Source organism: Hyperoodon ampullatus, assembly GCF_949752795.1.
Source record: "Hyperoodon ampullatus genome assembly, chromosome: 9".
Classification (NCBI taxonomy): Eukaryota; Metazoa; Chordata; class Mammalia; order Artiodactyla; family Ziphiidae; genus Hyperoodon; species Hyperoodon ampullatus.
This window is the reverse complement of record NC_136922.1, coordinates 52992601-53013649: the sequence shown is the minus strand read 5'-3', so window position 1 is coordinate 53013649 and position 21049 is coordinate 52992601. Positions and strand designations below refer to the sequence as shown.

The 21049-nt window shown below is 35.6% G+C and overlaps 1 protein-coding gene across 1 annotated transcript; it reads right to left on the bottom strand.

Moving 5' to 3' along the window:
- Positions 1-4094: 4094 nt before the first annotated feature.
- On the bottom strand, positions 4095-20387 carry LRRD1 (leucine rich repeats and death domain containing 1; the record flags this gene model as incomplete). Its single annotated transcript, XM_079711535.1, has 5 exons — positions 4095-4281; positions 4927-5044; positions 7138-7299; positions 14768-14966; positions 18441-20387. 5 exons carry the CDS (start codon positions 20385-20387, stop codon positions 4095-4097), a joined length of 2613 nt encoding a protein of 870 aa, XP_079567661.1.
- Positions 20388-21049: the final 662 nt, after the last annotated feature.

Genomic DNA, 21049 nt, shown 5'->3' with positions numbered 1-21049 from the left:
TTACTTGGTCAAATCTCTGATGTACAGTTTTACAAAACTACTAAAGTGGATCTAAAATAGTTTTGATTAAGCCTGTGCTCAAAGCATTACCTGATCTTAAGGGTAATGCTATGTGCAGCTATCTTAATGGATGTCTTAGGAGGTTGTTATTCTCTTTACAGACAACTCTAGACATCTCTTGGGAGATTTTGCAGTCTGGCATTTGTGCTGCTGTTCACTCTCTGTGAAGGTTGTACCTAGTTGCTATAGCACAGCCTGTGACACTGGTCTCACTGCCTCTGTCTGGTTTTGTTCTTCCATCAGCCCCATCTTTGTATGCCAGTAACCCATCTTAAACATCCTACCCTGCTTTAGAAACTGACTTGGGAGAAACTTGGTCATAGTTACCAGTAAACTTAGATGGACATCCCTAAGTGTTAACTATTTCTATCCAGTCAAGGATTCTCTTTTCCTTCAATATTTGGTTTAGAGTCTGGGACCAAAATGCAAAGGGGAAGTTCTGTTCAAAGGCAAGAGTCAAAATCTGTTATTTTGGACTTCCCTGGTGGCACAGTGGTTGAGAGTCTGCCTGCCGATGCAGGGGACACAGGTTCGTGCCCCAGTCCGGGAAGATCCCACATGCCGCAGAGCGGCTAGGCCTGTGAGCCATGGCTGCTGAGCCTGCGCATCCGGAGCCTGTGCTCCACAACGGGAGAGGCCACGACAGTGAGAGGCCCGCATACCGCAAAAAAAAAAAAAAAAAAAAAAAAAAAAAAATCTGTTATTTCAGTTGGCATTGCCTATATCAGTCACTTCTCCAGGTTTCCGTAAATTAGCTTGATGGAGTGGGACAGACAAACATCCACCTTTGGAACTATAGCATAGTTAGAATTAATTGTTACTGGAATAACTAGCATTGCAGTCTTGTTCCCCACAGATAACCAAGGAGTAAAGGGACAGCCTTTTACTTAGGCAAAAGTCTAAGACTCATGTTCCTGCCTCCCTGGTACAGGAGGGTTTAAGACTGATGTGTAATGGGAGCATCGCCTTTGCCAAATCAAATGAGTGACGGGTTAACGAGAAAATGTGACAATCACATTTCGTCTTTGCTCAAATAATTCTGTTTTTCCAAAGCTTTAGCAGCTTACTTAAATCTGTTGGACTGGGGGAGGAGAGAACTGTTCCCTAGCGATTAACATGGTATTCTTTAAGAAGAAAAACAAAGCCAAAGAAAACTCATTATTAGGCATGTTTGCCTTAAAGACGGTAGTGGGTAGAATCTGGAGTTTTAATCTGTTTTTAAAAGCTACATATCTCATATTTGGTGTTGGCCTCTAAGTCTAATTTTCATGTAGAATTCTTGCCATGTTGTTTTATTTGCATAAGCGTTGTGTACATTTAATTGCCTACCTAGCCTTCTTCATCTGTGATGACCTTCTTGCCACGGGGGTCTTGACAATACAGTGTATGAATGTGCTGTTTACGTAGTTTACTTGTAAGTAAGGAGCCTGAAATAACCTGTAGTTTTGCATCTAATGCGGACCCCAATTTACTTTGGTTGTTGTCAGGATCAATTATGAAACTGAAGTTTGGTGCCTCCTCTTTATCATGTTTTTCCCCTTGTAGCAGTTGTGTTTAATGTCATTAAAAAGAAATAAAAGTTCTTGTCAGTGAAAAAAAAATCACGATGAGATACCATGTCATGGGATGTGTGTAGTAAAAAACAAAATTTTAATGAAAATAACAAGTATTGGAGAGGATGTGAAGAGATTGAAACCCTCATATATTGCTGATGGGAATAGAAATTGGTTCTGCCACTGTGGAAAACCATTTGATGGTTCCTCAAAAAGTTAAACATAGAGTTATCATATGACCCAGGAATTCCACTTCTAGTTATACACAATTATATATAAAATTATATGTAATTTTTTAAAGATGTTTAAACAAAAACTTGTAAATGAATGTTCATAGCAACTAAAAGGTGGAAACAACCCAAATTTCCATCAACTGATGGATAAACAGAATGGGGATAACTATACAATAGAACATTATTCAGCCATAAAATGGAATAAAATATTGATGCATGCTCCAACAAGATGTCATATATTATATGATTCCATTTATATGAAACATCTAGAGTAGGCAAATCCATAGAGACAGAAAGCAGATTATTATTTGCCAGGGGCCAGGGGGAAGGGAAAATGGAGAGTGACTGCTAATGGGCCTGGGGTTTCTTTCTGAAGTGATGAAAATATTCTGGAATTAGATGGTGGTGAAAGGTGCACAACTCAACTAATTATACACTTTAAAAGGATGTCTGTTAAAAATAAAAGATGACTGTTATGGCATGTGAATATATTTTAAAAACCCACCCCAAAATATCAGTCATTAAATGGAAATAGATACTCAAATCAAAAAGCTAAAATTGTCAGACTGATTAAAAAACAAAATGTAACTATACAAGAAATTTTTTATGGGAAATCTTTCAGGATCTAGACATCAGTTTCCAAGATATTGATATAATATCAAGTTCATCAAAAACAGGAGAGGAAGTCCAATTGCAAAGTGGCAGATTCTGTCATGTACCAGCATGAGCACACAGTTAACTACAGTATTTAATATGGCTGCTATATGAGATATTTAAATTTCACCTGTCATAGCTTTAATATATTTGGTCTTTGAGTCATGTTTTGCTCTAGTATATGCTTAATTATTTCAAATTGCTTTTATTCTTTCATTACTAATGTTATGACTATTATTGTATAATATATGTATAGCATAATAATTAAAGAAATAAGTTCTCATAACTATTATTTTCTAGATATTTTTGTAATTACATTGCAAATCTTATTTTTGTTCCAAGATTTGATTCTCAGGGAGAGGGGAGAGGATATGATCTGGGCTAAGTCTTAGGGAAGATGCATGGAAATTAGCCAGGAGAGGTAGGTATTCAGAGAAAAGGAGAACATGTTCCATGCAGAAAGAAGAGTAAAGGCAAACGAGAGAGTGAGAGTTCATAGCATATCTGAGGAGTTTCGAAAAGCTTGGCTTGACTGGAGAATAACAGGGAAAGAATGGAGTGATCTAGGCTATAAAAGAAATAATTTTAAATTTTGATCAGGAGGTTGATATGGTTAGATCTGTGTTTTTAAAAGATAAATCTGGCAGCAAAATACAGTATGGTTTGGGTGAGTCTGTAGGATAGGACATCTGTTTAAAAGGCTGTTGTAGCAATATGGCAAGAGACGATAAGAACTGGGCACAATGAAAGTGCTTTCATTGTTCTGATGTTATCCAGCTTTCTCTCTCTCTCTCTCTCTTTCTCTCTTCAGACCAAAGTTTCCCCTAGAAAATTTTCTGATCTTTATATCTGTATCTCTGAACAAAGGGTAGAGAACCTGGTTTATATCACTTAGTTATTCTAGGTCTTAATTTTCTTATTTGTAAAATGATAGTTTCCAAGATCCTTCCCATTTCAATGTTCTATGGAAGTACCTTGCCGCCAGCTGAGAACATTAACCATCACACCAGCCACGTGTGAAACTAATGATACTTCTGGATTCTTCACTTTTCGCTCACTTAAACTAGTGTATTGGGTTTCCAAGTGATTTAAGAATATTCTAGACATAGTGCAGTTTTTGTTAACTTTATAAGACAACTTTCTACTTAAAAGATACAGAAACTTTGTGATGTGAGACCAAATTAAACAAAGGACTTAATCTTGCAGGTTGGATTTAAGCACCATATATTTTATTGTCTTTGTTGTTTTGGAAGTGCAACATGAAATATTGGTTCACAAGTATAATGCCTATGTCTCCAATCCTTCTCTATTTTTAAACTTTTTCCAGTAGGGATAACAGTGCCTAAGGATTTATATTAGCTTAAGAACAGCTTCTTTACATCTGTATCTCTGAAGGAAGGGTAGAGAGGCAACAGAATAAATACATAAAATGGTGTCTGTAATATTTTATTATGATGACACTAGAGTGGTAGCCATAAATTGTCATCATCTCTTAGGAATACATGAAAAGAAACATGACGTGCAATTCTCTTGTATCCAGTCTCAATTATATAAGTGCATCATAAGTTCTCAGTTCTTATTCTGGATATGCTGTTCAGAATTTAATTGCACATGTAAAAAGTTTTAAAGCTGTTATTTTGTCCATAATTTCATATGCTCCTATCATAGTTAGTGCCCGAGTTAGTTGGTCTCTTAGAGCAGCAGTGGTTACTGACAAGTTGTTATTTTCCGTTTTCCACTTATCAAGTGTTCGGTGGACTCTCTCACTTAATGAAACAGTGCTGAAAAATTTGAAATAATAATTATTTTAATTATCAATTAAGAACATTGTTTTAAACTACATCAGTATTATATATCTAGATTTTCAACCTAGTTTACCAGAGTGAAGTGAGGATTAAATTAATTGGTGAAGATAGTCTATATAAAAATTTAGCACAGAGTTTGGCACATACATAGTAAGTGAATGTTAGTCCCATGCCATCCCTTGTTTCCTTGAAGAAAATCAACAATTCAATTAACATTTGATTCTAAGATTTACTCAAGACCTCAAAATAATTGTGGACTATTTACTATAAACCAGTACATTACTGCTACAATGCTACATGCTTCATAACTTGATCTCATGACAGCTCTCTTAGATAAGTCTATCCATTTTACCAGTAAAGAAACTGAGGCACAGGTAAGTTAGGGGACTTATCCAGGATCACAAAACTATTTGGGATTTAAAGCCAAGCAGTCTGTCCTCAGAGTACTTGCTTAAAACTACTATACCCATATGGATCTCAAATATATAATAAACTAAATCAGTCTTTTACAGCAAATTAGAGTTCTTGTTAATATGAATGTTTCAAAACCATGTAATATCAATATGATATAAATCAGAGCATGAGAATAAGCTTATACTACATGTTGTCATTCATGCATACCTCATTGTAGACTTATCAGTTTCTGTGATTGCCAGGTTTAGTTTTTGACACAAAAATTGAAAATTTGTTTCAGTAATATTGTTGGCAACTATCTTGAAGATCTTTGCTAAGATTTTCTCTACATTTGAACATAAAAGAAAATTTAGGTCATCTCTTTTGAAAAACATACTCTATTCTGAGTTAATATTATAGCTAGGTTTTTTACTTCTGTGCTGCTATAAGATGTACATATCAAATAAGATTGAAAACTAAAATGCAGCTCTAACACACAAACTGAAATTTGAACCATTTATTCCATTTCTTCTAAAATCTGAATAACCCTAAACATAAATAATATAAAATGTCTATTTAACATAAAATGTCTATTTAAAAGGCTATTATAAGCAACTTCAAGGTGATCATCAAACCCTTTAATTCTTTCAGTATTTGAAATGAATTTAGCTCCTTCCTTCAATTCTGACTTTTTAATATGCTCCTTTGGGTACCATCCTGAGAAGCCAAGTTCAAATCTACTATAAATATGGTATATATATATGCTTACTTTATATTCACATCACTTATTTAATGAATGTTGGCTTAGATATAAGTAGAGTATTTTTAGTTTATAAAAAAGTTTCTAGGTAATTTGAACTAGATCCATTTTTTTTTAGATCCACTTTTTGTTAACCAAGATAATTTGAGAATTTTCAAGAACCAGTCATCTGCCACCCCTCTTTAATCATCTCAAATCTGTTCTATGCTTTCTGTTTTTAAATTTTTATCCATACCATTAATCCCTCAGGCTAGATTGTATGCTAATGATATAATTGAAAATCCAATCTCCTAAGTGAAATGTTAAGGAAGAGACCCCATGTTCTTTGTAATTGCAGAATTAACATCTCCTATGATGACTTCCTTTCCAATTTCTCTCGGTGCCAAGCCTGCAGTATGAAGGCCCCGTGGGAATAAAGAAAGGAGATAAATGGCTTGGATTCTCTTGTTTTTGCTGACTTTCATATGTTGTCATTGCCCGTTGAACTTTCCCCAAAGAGGCTAGAACCACATGAATCTTCCTTCCTCAGGAACTTGAGTAACAGAATTTTAACAAGGAAGTTCAATCATGTAACTTTACAGCCCTTCTCTCAAGTACTGTTACCTAACAGGAATACTTTATAGATCCTTGGAAACCTCTAAAAGCTTTGTTTTATAAAAATAAAGTTACCATTAAATATCCCCTTTTTTATGATAATTAGCAGAACCAACTTGCCTAGCAAGTTAGAGAAAACACCTACAGTGACTTTTTATTGCTTAGGTTCCTTCCATCCGTGAGGCCCACATCTTGCAAAAGCTTCTGTATGGTAGCCATACATATTGTGGCTTACAGAGGACTGTACATTTTTAGTGACCATCTCAATAGATTATAAGATTATGATGATATAAGCCTCCTGATTACATAGACAGGGTCCTGATAGTTGTATATATTCTCTTTCCCCAAATCTGGATCATTAAATTGATTTAATACTTAAATACGGCATTAAATTGGAGGACCAAAATCTGAATCTACTCTGAGAATTGACAATGAGCGGCAAAGTTAGAGTCCCAGAAAAAAGGTTAGTTGTTGGGAACCCAAACCCAGGGAAAGAACTGGATGTTGAAACTTCCATCCCAAAGGCTTGGAGAAACCAGTCTCCATCTGGTCCGGTGAAAGGTCATTTAAAGAAAATGGACCCACTCTCTGAAGTAATCAGGAACAACCAAAGGAGCTCTTAAGAACAGAAGGAATGAAGACTGCCCAAGGATTACAGACAGGTGATCATAATGAGCCAAGAACTGACTGGCATCAATGTAAAGGATCTATGAACTTCCTTCAAGGAAAAATACAACTTTTAGAACAACTACATATGGTGATCAGAACTGATGAAAAAATCTGTATGTAGATTCTCTGAGTTTGGCCACAACCATGATGAAAAATCTCTTGAAGTACATTGAGGCCAGTAGGTGGGAAGCAGCTCACCTGTGACTTAAATTTACCTGTTTTCAATGGTTCAAGTTGTGTAGACCCAGATTAAATAATCAAAATTACCAAAATAAACTCCTAGCCTTCAGAAAAGGGTAGATGATAAATATTTGAAAGTCTCTGCCAGATTGAAAGCCTCTGATTAAAGCAAACTATTTGTTAATTTATAGATGCCAGAAAATGACTTGTAAGCTAGCCAATCACTCATCACCTACCATCTCTCTCATCTGCCCTCTGTAGATAGCGTGCAATAGTATACAATTGTTTTCCTTTACAGATTTCCGTTGGAGGTCTCAGCAAAGGGTTATCATCAAAATTTATCTCCTTCAGTGAAAAAAGCTTGTAGATACCACTAGGCAGAGCTGTCAGATTATTTCCTAGTAGAAAAAAATTATAATTGAATTATATCCTTCTGTAAAAGAAAACTATAGAGACAAATAACAACTTTGTAAAGGGCATCTACTGTGTCTCACCGACAGTATCAGAGGAGCCTCACAATGCTGGCAAAACATAAGTTCTTACTGTTGTCCGCTTGCTAGGAATGAAAAGGAGAAAGTATAGAAACAGAGCAATGATTCCTTTTTCTCATAGAGAATGACAAAATAAGAAGGTGGCTTTCCTCTTATAATGCAGGAAAGGACATAACAGAGTAAGTGAGATGGTAATTTTTTAAATAAACTTTGTTTGCAATAATTTCAGATTTACAGAAAAGTTGCAGAAATTGTATAGAGTTCCTGTATACTCTTCATCTTGTTTTAGTTTTCCCTGATGTTGTCATCTCACATTATTGTATTACATTTTTAAATCAAAGAAACTTTAACATTGGCACATTAAATAAGCTTTGGACATTTTTGAATTTCATTATGTTTTCCATCAACATCCTTTTTCTGTTCCAGTATCCATTCCAGGATAGCACACTGCATACAGTTATGTCTTCTTGTCTGTGACAGTTCCTCAGCCTGTCCTTGTTTTTCACGATCTTGATGGTTTTGAGTAGTACAAGTTAGGTATTTTGTAGAATATTCCTTAATATGAGTTTATCTGGTATATTTTTTCATGAATAGACTGGGGTTATGGGTTTTTGGAAAGAATACCACAGAGGCGAAGTGCTCTCATCACACCAGAGATACCTGACATCCACAAGACATCACTAGCATGTTAAACGTTATCCCTTGGCTAAAATAGTGTCTTCCAGGTTTCTCCAATGTAATGTTTTGATTTTCTCCTTTCCATACTCTATTCTTTAGAACTGAGTTACGAAGTCTGGTCCACCCTCAAGGAGTGAAGATTAAGCTCCAACTTCCCTAAACATAATTTTTTTCAAAACCACCTTAATCTGTGGGACTTCCCTGGCAGTCCAGTGATTAAGACTTTACCTTCCAATGCAGGGGGTGCAGGTTTGATCCCTGATTAGGGAGCTAAGATCCCACATGACTCGTGGCCAAAAAACCAAAACATAAAAACAGAAGCAATATTGTAACAAATTCAATAAAGACTTTTAAAATGGTCCACATCAAAAAAAAATCTTAAAAAAATTTTTTTTGATCTTTAAAAAAAAAAACACCTTAATCTAACATAAACCTGACATAAAAAGTAAAACTGTGATAACTGACAAAGTAAGAATTTGTAATCATTTCAAGAGGAGCTGGCCTAAAGTTTGCCTTTGTGCTCTTTATATATTTATGGTTGTATTATTTTAGCTAAAATTAAAGGAACCTGGTTCCTTTTAGTGAAGAAAGGTATTTAGAAACCAAGATCTGGGTACTAGAGTTGCTCATTGCTTCTTGGAGTGTGTGCTGCTTCTGACTTAAGTATATTCTGCCTCACTCCCTGATATCACTAGCTCTGGGGAAAGACAGTTGCCATGTCATAAAGAGGCTCATATGGCAAGGGACTAAAGCATGCTGCCAGTAGCCACATAAATAAGCTTTGAAGCAAATCCACCAGCCCTAATCAAGCCTGGCTGCAGCACCAACCAACAAGTTGGCTGCAATCTCATACAAGACTCTGAGATGGAACAAGTCAGCTAAACACATCCTGGGTTCCTGACCCTCAGAAACTGTGTGAAATAAATATTTTATTAATTTAAGAAGCAAAATTTTGTGGAAACTTGTCACATACCAATAGAAAACTGATATAACAGCTAATGGCTAAAAGTACTGAACTGAGATCTAAGGAGCTGCCATTTGCAGGGAAGGAGTTTGTATTTTTGGTCCAGCAACTTAAGTGCCTGATGAAGCAACAATAGCAACAAAAACAAATATTAACATTGGAGAGAAATAGAATTGATTATAGAGTTCAGGATTCAAAACAGAGAAAAAAGAAAATGTGGCTCACTCCCAAGAGAAAAAACCAACTTAATTGCTGTAGTTAACATATAAGAATTTTAAAGCAGCTAATACAATGATGTTCAAGAATGTAAAGAAAGATATTCTTATAATGAATGAAAAAAATAGGAAATCTTGGAGGAGAAATATAAACTATAAAAAAGGAAAATGGAAATGCTAGCACTGAAAAATTCAGTATCTGAAATTAAAAATTAATTGGAGAGACTTAACAATAGAATAGAAATGATAGACAAGTCAGTAAACTTGAAGGCAGATCAATATGAGATGCTGAAAGCACACACACACACACACACATACACACACACACAGGGAGAGAGAGAGCACTTTAGGGATTTGTAGGACAATATGTAAAGGTAATTGGAGTAGAGAGAGAAAATGAAGCAGAAAAAAATTTTGAAGGAATAACGGTTAACGTCCCCCAGTGTAGTAAAATACATGAATATACAGACCAGAAACAGCAAAATCCAAGCAGTATAAATAAACATGAAAAACACACCTAGAATGAATGCCACAGAAAATTCAGAGTAGGCCTCTCAAAAAATCAGCCCCTGCACTTGAAACAATCAAAAGCTGGAAAGGGCTGATAGAATCAGCTTTTTCAGAATTCTGGAATTTAATCCAGAATTTTACAGTTACTAGGATACTGCTCAATGAAGAAAAAGGCAGGGGCTTCCCTGGTGGCGCAGTGGTTGAGAGTCCGCCTGCCGGTGCAGGGGACGCGGGTTCGTGCCCCGGACCGGGAAGATCCCACATGCCGCGGAGCGGCTGGGCCCGTGAGCCATGGCCACTGAGCCTGCGCGTCCGGAGCCTGTGCTCCACAACGGGAGAGGCCACAGAAGTGAGAGGCCCGCGTGCTGCAAAGAAAAAAAAAAAGAGAGAGTAAAGGCAGGAGAATTTTGGTAAGAGAGCACTGTGGCTTTTTCACTCGTCTCCGGAGATACCACCCTCCATTTCCCAGCATGGCAGCAACAGCCGTGGGGAGGGCAGCCTGCATTCCTGGTGCAGCTTGCTGGTGCCAGAAAGCCAACATGGACCTTGTTCTTTTAATACTGAGGCTTTGCATTTTGACCTGTCTGCTGATTCCCTGAGGGACTGACACAGAGACTGACTTTTGTTTTGCTCCCCCGACTCAGGATGGAGCTGCCTTCCTGAGTGGCGAGTTGTTGTCACATGTAAAGACACACATGTCTGAGCCTACCTGGGGCAAGGAACAGCAGACAGGGAAAGCAGCAAACAGATCCAAAAACCCAGGAAGGAGGAGGCTGAAGAGGAAGTTTCCTGGGGGAATAAGGGCTCAGAAGGGCCATGGCCTATCCTGGGGGAAATGGAGTACAGTAAGCGTATCCAGGACTGAACACATGCACAGAAGAGAACTGAGAGAATCCTAGGTTTGCGCCTGTGGTGGATTTTTGGGCTTCACACAATCAGGAGAAGAAGGCTAAGGCAGAGTCATAGGTGGCCTGACTTAGCATTGAAGTGCCCCAGCATAGAGCTAAGCTGCAAAGACTGGGAAAGTAGTATTTTCTTTTATGGCTCTAGGTATTGAAGGACAGAAGAAGATATCCATGCAAATACTAACCAAAGAGTGGGGTGGTTTTACTAATATCAGATAACATAGACTTTAAGTCAAAAACTGTTATAAAGGACAAAGGACAGTATATATTGTTAAAAGGATCATTACATTAAGAAGATATAACAGTTATAAGTATATACATACCTAACTGCAAAGCCCGAAAACATATTAGACAAATATTGACAGACTTGAAGGGAGCAACAAGTGGTTCTACAGTAATAGATGGAGACTATAATACCTCACTTTCAATAATGGATAGAACATTTAGACAAAAGGACAGTAAGGAAATAGGGGACTTGAACAACACTATAAAGGAACTAAACCTAACAGACATACATAGAACACTCCAACAGCAGAATACACATTTTTCTCAAGTTCACATAGAACATTCTCCATGATAGACCATATATTAAGCCACAAGACAAGTCTCAATAAATTAAAATTGACTGAAAAAAGTCATACAGTATATCTTCTTTGACCACAATGGAATGAACTATGAAAAATAATAGAAGGAAAACTGGAAAATTTACAAAGTTAAACAGCGTACTTTTAAGCAACCAATGTGTCAAAGATGGAATCAAAAAGGAAGTTATAAAATACAAAGAGATGAATGAAAATGAAAACACAATAACCAAAAATTATGGATGCAACAGAAGCAGTGCTTAGGATGAAATTTATAGCTGAAAAAGAAGAAATATCTCACATTAATAACTTTACACCTAAATGAACTAGAAAAAGATAAGCAAATTAATCCAAAACTATCAGAAGGAGGAAACAATAAAGATTAGAGCAGATATAAATGAAATAGAGAATAGAAAAACAATAGAATCAACAAAACCAAAAGTTGGTTCTTTGAAAAGATCAACAAAATTGACAAACCTTTTAGCTCAATGGACTAAGAAAAAAGAAGCAAGACTCAAATTACTAAAATCAGAAATGAAAATGGGAACATTACTACTGATTCTACAGAAATAAAAGATTATAGAGTACTGGGAACATTATTATACCAGCAAATTGGATAATCTAGCTGATGTGAATGATGGAGTTAGAATTCTAAATAATGTCCTACTTCAAAGTCTGTGCTTTGAGGAAAGCAAGGAATTAATCTGTAAATCCCTTTCACTGGTATAATGTCTCACATTTATCAAAATATTTTCATAAGTTTTAACTTATATTTCCACGATTCTATGAACAAACAGAAGTTATAGCTTTCCTATCTTGCTGATGGAAAAACTGAGATTCAAAGTGGTTATCTATCTTCCTAAATCCACTAGCGTTAGTGACAAAGGGGACTAATTCTCAAGACTGTATATAAATGTCTTTTGTCTGAATAATGAAGATGCTACCAGCTTTCAAAGTCTCATTCAGTCCAAATCTATGACGTGGGTATTCCTGTTAGCTTCGTTTCATGAATGGAGGAAACAGATTCTAACTTCAAATCTGGCAAGGAAAGCTGGAGACTATGGGCATGCCAGTTGTGTAGCGATTATCTCTTAGATCCAAACCCATCTCTGTGGGCTCCTTGACTGTTTTTCCTTGAGTGTCACACCAGCAACACTCTTTTACCCCACCGGCAGCAGTTCCTGCCCATAACAGCTGAATGCAGTTTGCAGTTTTCCCAACACTTGCAGAACTAGCTCCTTTCTCTCTCTCTCACACACACACACTCCTACACAAACACACACTCACCACCCCCAAGCTCAGAGGAACAAGCACCAGGCAAGCAGTACTTCATCCTCAGACTTCCGGGTTTCATCACTGCGTGACCCCTCTTCCAAACTTCTAAGTTTTAATAATTCCAACTTCTTTACTTTATTCCCTCAGCCATAAGATGGTTATTGCTTCCTGCCATTGCTACTTTTGTAATAACCTTAGGATTCTCTCTTTACCCTTTTAGTTAAACAGTTAATAAGATTTTACTTAGTAATTAACTAAGGTGTGGTTTCTGTCTCCTGACTGGATCCTGACTGATACACTTTTCTAATTCTGATAGGGACTAACAGAGAACTGGCTAAGCTTGCAGAAAAGTCTGTGATCTTCCTATTTTGTCTTGATTCTTGTACTAGAAAGCCTTGAGAGAACTATGCTTTCTATTGGTAGTTGTGTTCTCCAGTGAGCCAGAAGACTCTGGTCAGCCTTTGTTTTTTTCACGCACAAATAGTAGCTGAGTGAAGCATGTCCTACACTTGGACAAAATAGATAACCTCCCTAAAAAACAGTGAAACTTTGCCAAAATACAAAAGTGGGACCAAAAACTTAAATTGCAGGGCTGAGTTATTGTACCTTATTGCAAGTGATTGCAAACTGATGTATTACCTACATAGCCAGCTTACTAGGAGTTCTGGGGATTCAGGAAACAAATGCCAGTTGCATTATATCTACGTATTGATATATTTACTGTAGGTTTTACTGTACTACTGGCACTAGTGCATCCAAAAGATGAGTTTGCTTTCAATCTAGAAATCCTTTAAATTTAAGAAGGTGCAGGGCTCTGGTTACAAGTGCTACTTTCAACTGAAAGATATAATTTTTGAAACCCAGATGTTTATGAGATTAGTTGGTACAACCACTATGGGCATCAATTTCCTCATATCAGGTAAAGTTGAAGATGTACATAACCTCTGATCCAGTGATTCTACCTATACTATATGCACTTCGAAAAACTCAAGCAGATGTATACTACGAACATGTACAGGGATATTTATAGTAGCAAACAAAGTGGAAACAACCTAATTGTCTATCAACAAGATAATGGATTAATTGTTGTTTAACCATATAATTGAATATTATACATATTATACAACATTTAAAATGAATGAAATAGGTCTATGTATACATTGACATGGATTAACTTTAGAAATATGACAAATGAAAAAGCAAGTTACAGAATGGTAAATTACATACCATATAGTATGATAAGATATAATAAAATTTAAAACTCTAAATAATGTTACTTTGTTATAGATATATATATGTATAAAAGCATGGATAGAAAAAAGATATACATCAATTTCAGTACACTGGTTACTTCTAGTTTGGGGAGAAGTACAAAAGAAGTTTCAATTCTATTTTATTTCAATCAAAAATATCTCAAGTAAATATCACAAAATATTAGCGTTCCTTATACCTGAGTAAGTACATAGGTGTTTATTATTTTTCTGTAAGTTTGAAATATTTCATAATAAAAATTAAGAAAAATACTAGTCTAGCTTTGGGAATTCTGATATTTTTAGAGTGAATGATTTACTTTTTTTGTTGTTGTTATTGAAGTGATTTACTTTGTAAAAGAGTGTACGGTATTAGAGTATTGTAGGGTGTAGGAGTGGGATTGGGGAGCCAGCAGAGAAGGAAAATAGAGAAAATGCTGACCTAAGGTTGTGTAGGTAGGTGTGTGAAGAGAGAGAGATGAGGTCAGGTTCACAAAGGGAAGAAATAATGAATGACTGGGTATAGGCAGAGAAGACAGAAAAGAAATGAAAATGTGTGCAGGTTCCCTAGCTGGATTATAACCTCTTTTAGGGAAGGAACTGGACCTTATGGTTTACTCTCATTTTTTTTTTTTTTTTTTTTTTTGCGGTATGTGGGCCTCTCACTGTTGTGGCCTCTCCCGTTGCGGAGCACAGGCTCCGGACACGCAGGCTCAATGGCCATGGCTCATGGGCCAAGCCGCTCCGCGGCATATGGGATCCTCCCAGACCGGGGCACGAACCCGTGTCCCCTGCATCGGCAGGCGGACTCTCAACCACTGCGCCACCAGGGAAGCCCTACTCTCATTTTCTGTACCTGCACTAGCCATTTCCTTCCTATGGGCACTTAATACATGATGTTGACTGTTTGCCATTCTGTCTTGTCAGCAAAATTTGCAACCTAGAAACCAAAACTCAACTTAATTTATTATGCTTATTGGTTATGCTTGACACTCACCACTCAAGTTTAGTTGCTGGAGAGCATTTAAAGATAGAAAAGATGGTGGCAGGTATCTTATTTGATTGTTGTATGCATTTAAACTAACCAAACCTCTCAGCTCCCCTATATTTCTTGGCATCTCTCTGATTGCATTATTTGAGATATCAAGTCCTTTAAGTTGAGTCATATTAGACAGCTCTTCCGGAAGTCTTGTTAACTGTAACAAAGATTAAACAATTATATTTTTAATAAATATTTCTATGACTAAAACTTTTTCTAAAATAAAATGGAAGGAGAGTTTTTTGTCCTAAAAAGGATATATTTTCATTATGTCACAAAGTCTTTGTGATTCCCTTGCTTAATAAAACCCACAACAAATTGTGTAGCATGCAGGTATTTCCCCAGTCTGACCAGTGCTACCAATTCAATACTGTGGCTTGCTAACCACTTTCCTCACTCTCCCAACACTCAGTGTTCGTTGCCACCTTATCCCTTTCTTCCGTCCCTAAAGCTTACCCTGCTTTGATTTCTTCTCCACCCTGAAGTCTTTCTAAACTATTCTCTTCCATATTTGATCTCTTTACTTCTACTCTTATTAACATGACTTTTTATTAGTCCCTTGTGTGTTCTTCTTGGATTTTTAAATGACATGATTTATGTTTTATACTTTTTGTATACATGCTCCCAATCATGATGCATTTTGAGTAAGTGCTTAGTAAATTTCTTTATAATGGACACACACAGTTTGGCAATATAGCCTCAAATGAAAATTCCTAGTATGAAAAGTATTGCAAAGTAACAGGAATTAAGATACTCTGCTAAGGCAAAGAAAAAATATACATTGTCAGAAAAACTAAGGCCATCACAAGTGGCTTTTGACATAAAGGAAGTTCTATGAGTGAACAAAAGAGTTTTGAATATATGGGCCCCTCAGAAATAATCAAACAACAAGGTGAATACTGGATATTGTGCTCAGTGTTCTTCTATATATAAAAGAAGCATAACAGACAATCCCTAACTTCAAGGAGATTAAAATTTAGTTCAAGGAACAAAATACACACTTATGAAACAATTAGAAATCAGCATTAATCAATAAGTAATTCAGTGCTAAAATAAAGTTTACAATAATATATAGAGAGAGAAGTTTAGTGAATGTGTATCAGTACAAATGAGAGAACTAAAAGAAAACTTCATGTAGCAGGTGGGACCCAAACGGCCTTTTAAGAATGAATAGGATTGTATAGAAGTTACAGGACACTTCAGGCAAGACAAGTATCATGCATAAAAATGGCCAGTGAGAAGCTGACCAGTAAAGAGAGGTGATAGGAAGCAGAGGGAGATATATTTAGAGAGGGAACGTGGAACCAGCCTCTGGCAAGGCTTGAAACCCGGACCTATGGGGTAGGAGTCAGATCAAGACAGATAGCTAGGTCTATAATTTGGCATTCCTTCAAACAAATATTCTTGAATTACTTGCTCAACATTTATTAGAGGAAGTGCCTGAGAACTGTGTGATGATAGAGCTACCATGGAAGGGAGACTCCTGTTGGGCATCCTTCACTCAGCAAAATAAAAGCCCTGTGATTAACCTGACTCATCTTCAGATGACTGTTTAGTGAATATATGCTGTTATATAAATTAATCTTTTGAGCATATTACCTCCACCCTAAGATGGTTATCAAAGTGATCTTTCCAATGATAGAGAATATTCCTTTTGAGAGGAGTTCTGATAAATCATTTTTCTCATCTGGTGACCTTCGAAATGATGTTTTAATGATGTGGAATGGTGTCTTTGGCATTGACCCACCCATCCAAGGAATCTGGATTCCTTAGAATGGTCCTGTGAAATGAAGTCTGATAGTTTTGACAGGTCCTAAGAAAAGGAAGGAAACTGAATCAAAGAGAACAACAAGAGGTTCCTGGAGTAGTCTAGGCATGAAGTAAATGATGAGACAATGGAATGATGAGACAGTGACATTGGAAAATGAGAGAGATGATCCAAGAGCTTTTTCAGAGAAACAATGAAATCGTTTTGGTGTAAGATTCGGTATAACTGGTGATGGTTCCATGATTTCTAGATTGGCAGGTCTGAAGAAAGTGGCATCACAAACAAAAATAGAGAAGTTTTTAAAGGAGTTGCATTAGAAAGAAAGATGAGTTTGATTTTGAAGTTATATTGACTTTGAGACAATAGAAGAATAGAAGAACAGGGAATTTCCAGGGAATCTGTGGGACTACAGCACTTGGAGAGATTAGCTCCAGTTATGTAGATTTGAGAGTCATGTGCATGCCAAAGTCTAGGAAGGAGTTAATAGAAAAGAGAAAATTAAAGACACAACCTTGCAGACTTCCACAGTAAGATACAGGAGGAGAAAGTGAGAGGATTATGAATCAGCCAAGAAATTCATTGATGATTATACTGCAGAACTAAAACATGTCTTTTAGTACAAGAGCAACGTTTAAAACACAACATGTATCATTATTCATTCCATCTACTTAAGCAAGTATTTTCTGGAGTAGCCTCTCTGGAATATGTATTATATAGCAGGCATTAGGTTTAAAAAGGTCAACTTTTTAACTTTCAACTTTGGGAAATGTGGGCTAAATAGAGACAAACTGATTTCTTCAGTGCAGGACCCTTCAGAACTTTTAATGTACTGAATCCATTGTGATTCTCTAAGAGAGGAACCCAGTGCCTCTCAAAACTCATGGGACTAGTGTTTTAGGAACAGACTCTGGGAAATCTTGCTCTACATAATAGTCCCGTCTCTATCAAGGTACTTTAATTGGACTGTGATGGTCAAATTAAAGATTGCTAGATAATAGCTGTGTCCTTTTCACTCATTTACTGAGATCTTAATATATAAATCAGTGATGCTTTGATTTAAAAAAAATATTTCCATAAAATTCAGTCAGCATTGAGTAAAATGAAATGCTATAAGAACACTTATACCCATTGATCTAGCAATTCTTTAGGGGAAATTCCCTAGGGAAATAGTAAAATATGAAAAAGGCTATATTTATGAAGAAATTCATCACAGCATTATTTATGATGATAAACAATTACAACATCACTAAATGCTTAACAACAGAGGTTTAGTTACATAAATCACGTATTGGTTATAACAATTATTGGGACGATTATGTTATGTCATGGGTAAATTCTTACATGTTAAATGAAAATAAAAGACTTTAAAATTGAGTGTACAGTATTTTTATAATTGCTTATAGAATCATATACATAAGAAAAAGCAAGAGTGAAAGTAAGTTGTATCAACATATGACCAGTAGTTATATTATGATGGTGTGCTTGTGGAATTTTTTTCTTTTTCTCAATTTCCCAAATTTTCAATAATGTGTTTATATTACATCCATAACTTTAAACCTCCTTTCACAGTTAAACTGAAATAAAAATAAGTCTATAAAATTGTCAGGTTTAATTACTTGGGATTTCATTTTAATGAAATATTTTCCTATAAAACTCTTGTGTTGAAAAGTTTATTTGTAAGCCGCATTTGAGGTTTAAAAAAAAAGCCTATCCTTTACAAAATAAAGTATTCCAGCTAAATTAAACACACACACACACACACACACACACACACTCACTCACACACACACGGACACTACAGCTTAGATTCTGATCCCCTTCTGTCATGCCTTCCCCACAAAGTCCTAAATATCTGTCTCTTACCTTTCTCCCATTTATCTGGCTTATATTCAGCACTTCCAGTGATTGAAGCTGGCAAAGTTCCACAGGGAAATATATAAATTGATTGCTTGAGATGTTTAATTTCAGGATTCCTTTTAAGTTACAGATCTCTGAAGGAATAGTCTGTATTTGGTTTTCTGAAAGATCAAGTACTTGCAAATTTTCTAAAGTACACACTTCTATGGGGAAAGTTTCCAACTTATTACAGCATAAAATAAGAACACGGAGAGATACCATATTGGAAATAGATGGTTGAATTTTCCTTATTTTGTTTTTACCAAGATCAAGGTATTCAAGATTAATAAGAGAACATAAGTGCTCAGAAAATATTAGGAGTTTGTTTTCATTAAGTTCTAAATGAAGCAGTTGTTTACTGAAAGATATATCTACAGGTATTTCTGAAATATAATTTCCATTAAAACCCAAATAATAAAGAGAATCTAAAGCACACAAACCTAGTGGAAAATACATTATTCTATTATAACTCAATTCAACTTTAGTTATTTTTCTGCAGTTTTTTATTTCAATAGGAAAGTCTGTGATTAAATTTCCTGAAAATTCTAGGCTGAACATATTATTAAGATGTGAAATATATTCAGGTATTTTCACTATATTATTTCTGTTTATATGGAGCTTTCTTAAATTTTTAAGCTTATGGATGTTCTTAGGAAGTTCTGTTAACTTATTATCACTAAGAATAAGGCATTCCAACATTATGCAGTGGGAAATTTTCTCTGGTATGTCTTTCAATAAATTTTTATCAAGTATTAGAATCCTAAGTTCCCTAAAATTCTCAATTTTGTGTGAAATAACTTCTAATTTATTGTCTGTCAGTTGGAGTTCTTTCATTTTGAGCAACTGAAAAATTTCCACAGCCAAAAAGGTAAGTTTATTGTGATCAAGTAAAAGTATTTCTAAATTTTTAAGTTCCTTAATTTCTTTTGGTAAACTGTTTATCAGGTTTCCAGAAAGGTTTAGTAAAATTAACTTTGGAAGGAAGCACAGAGCTTTAGGAAATACTGTTAACTGATTATATTCCAGATTGAGAGCCCTCAAGTTTTTCAAACTAGACAGAGTATCTGGTATATGTCTTAACTTATTTTTAGCCAAATTTAAAATTTCCAAGTTTCCAAGACTTTCCAAGCCAGAAGGAAAATCCTCAATGCAATTGTTATTTAAAAACAGTTGCCTGATAGTCCCAAGCTGTGATATTTCTTTAGGGATATGTGATATTTGGTTGTGACTGACATTTAATAGCTTTAAATTATGAAGTAACTGAATTTCAGATGGAAGTGATGATAACCCATTTTCTTGCATGGATAGAATTTCAAGTCCTAGCAGATCACTGGAGTCTGCCCCTTTAAAACTTTTGATTTCATTCTCATCTAAATAGAGATATTTTACATACTTGATTTTTAAAATGTCCTTAGGGAATTCTTGTAAACCCTTGGCTTTGAGGTTAACTGTAAAGTTATCTGATCCTAAGCCAAGTCCTTTCTGATTTTCTTCAGAGAGTTGTGGACTAATTTTTTCTAATGTTTCATGAGTTAGGGAGTCAACGAAAGCCTGATATTCAGCACTCATCTTAGTTACTGATAATGATGAACTTTGTGAAATTTCATTTTTTGACTGCAAGCTGTCATATGTAGCGATTGTTTCAGAAAATTGAAGAGTTTTCCTTTGTTCTTCACTTCTCTTAGACTTACTTCCAGAGGAGGATGTTGATATATCATCACATATACCTAATGTATTTTTTCTAGGACACGCTTTACAAATTTGGTTGGAAGCGGTCCCATCAGAAGCTTCCTTTAGAGAGTTTGATGTTTCTTTAATAACTCCAGATTTCTCCAGTAACCGTGATCTAGATTCTTTCCTAAATTGACTAGTGAGATCCTCTAGCTCTTCTGAAGTACCCTTCTTTTCAGACATCTTATTTGCTGATATGTTTTATACCAATACAAGATTGCAATTCAATTATAATTTTCATGTTTCATTTTTTCCTTTGAACCTACAAAAACAAATGATGTCAAGAGATATAATAAAGATGTTAAAATTACAAATGAATTTTAATACAATTTTATTCTATAATAAATAATTTCATGATTATTAAAATACATTTATAACTAATTAACTTATATATAATTTCTGGCTAAAGATAGTTTATTGATTGCATGCATTTATCACGATACTCTTGATACCACATTAAAATTATAAAAAGGAATAAAAAAGATCAAAGAAAATGAGAAAGGATACATAAGAGAATGAAAGAACTCAGCAAATTTTTGGAAGACAGGGGATAGCCAGTGGCCCCCCGGCCACATGCAGAGAGTACCATTCTCATTGTGGATATTGTAGGTTTACATATGGTATTGAAGTGCCTTGTCCCAACAAATTCAGTGCATTATGACAGTTCTCCAATAGGTGGAAGTAAAATGCCTTAAAGAAGGGGATGCTTTCTATAAAAAGTAGAAGTAAAACAACCTTTTTAAGGATTAACGCCTGACTTTAAGTCTTTTGTTTGACTCTTGAGGAACCTGCACAACTAGGCAGCACCCTTCTTCAGAGGTCTGGATCCCATCTCTGTAGGTCCC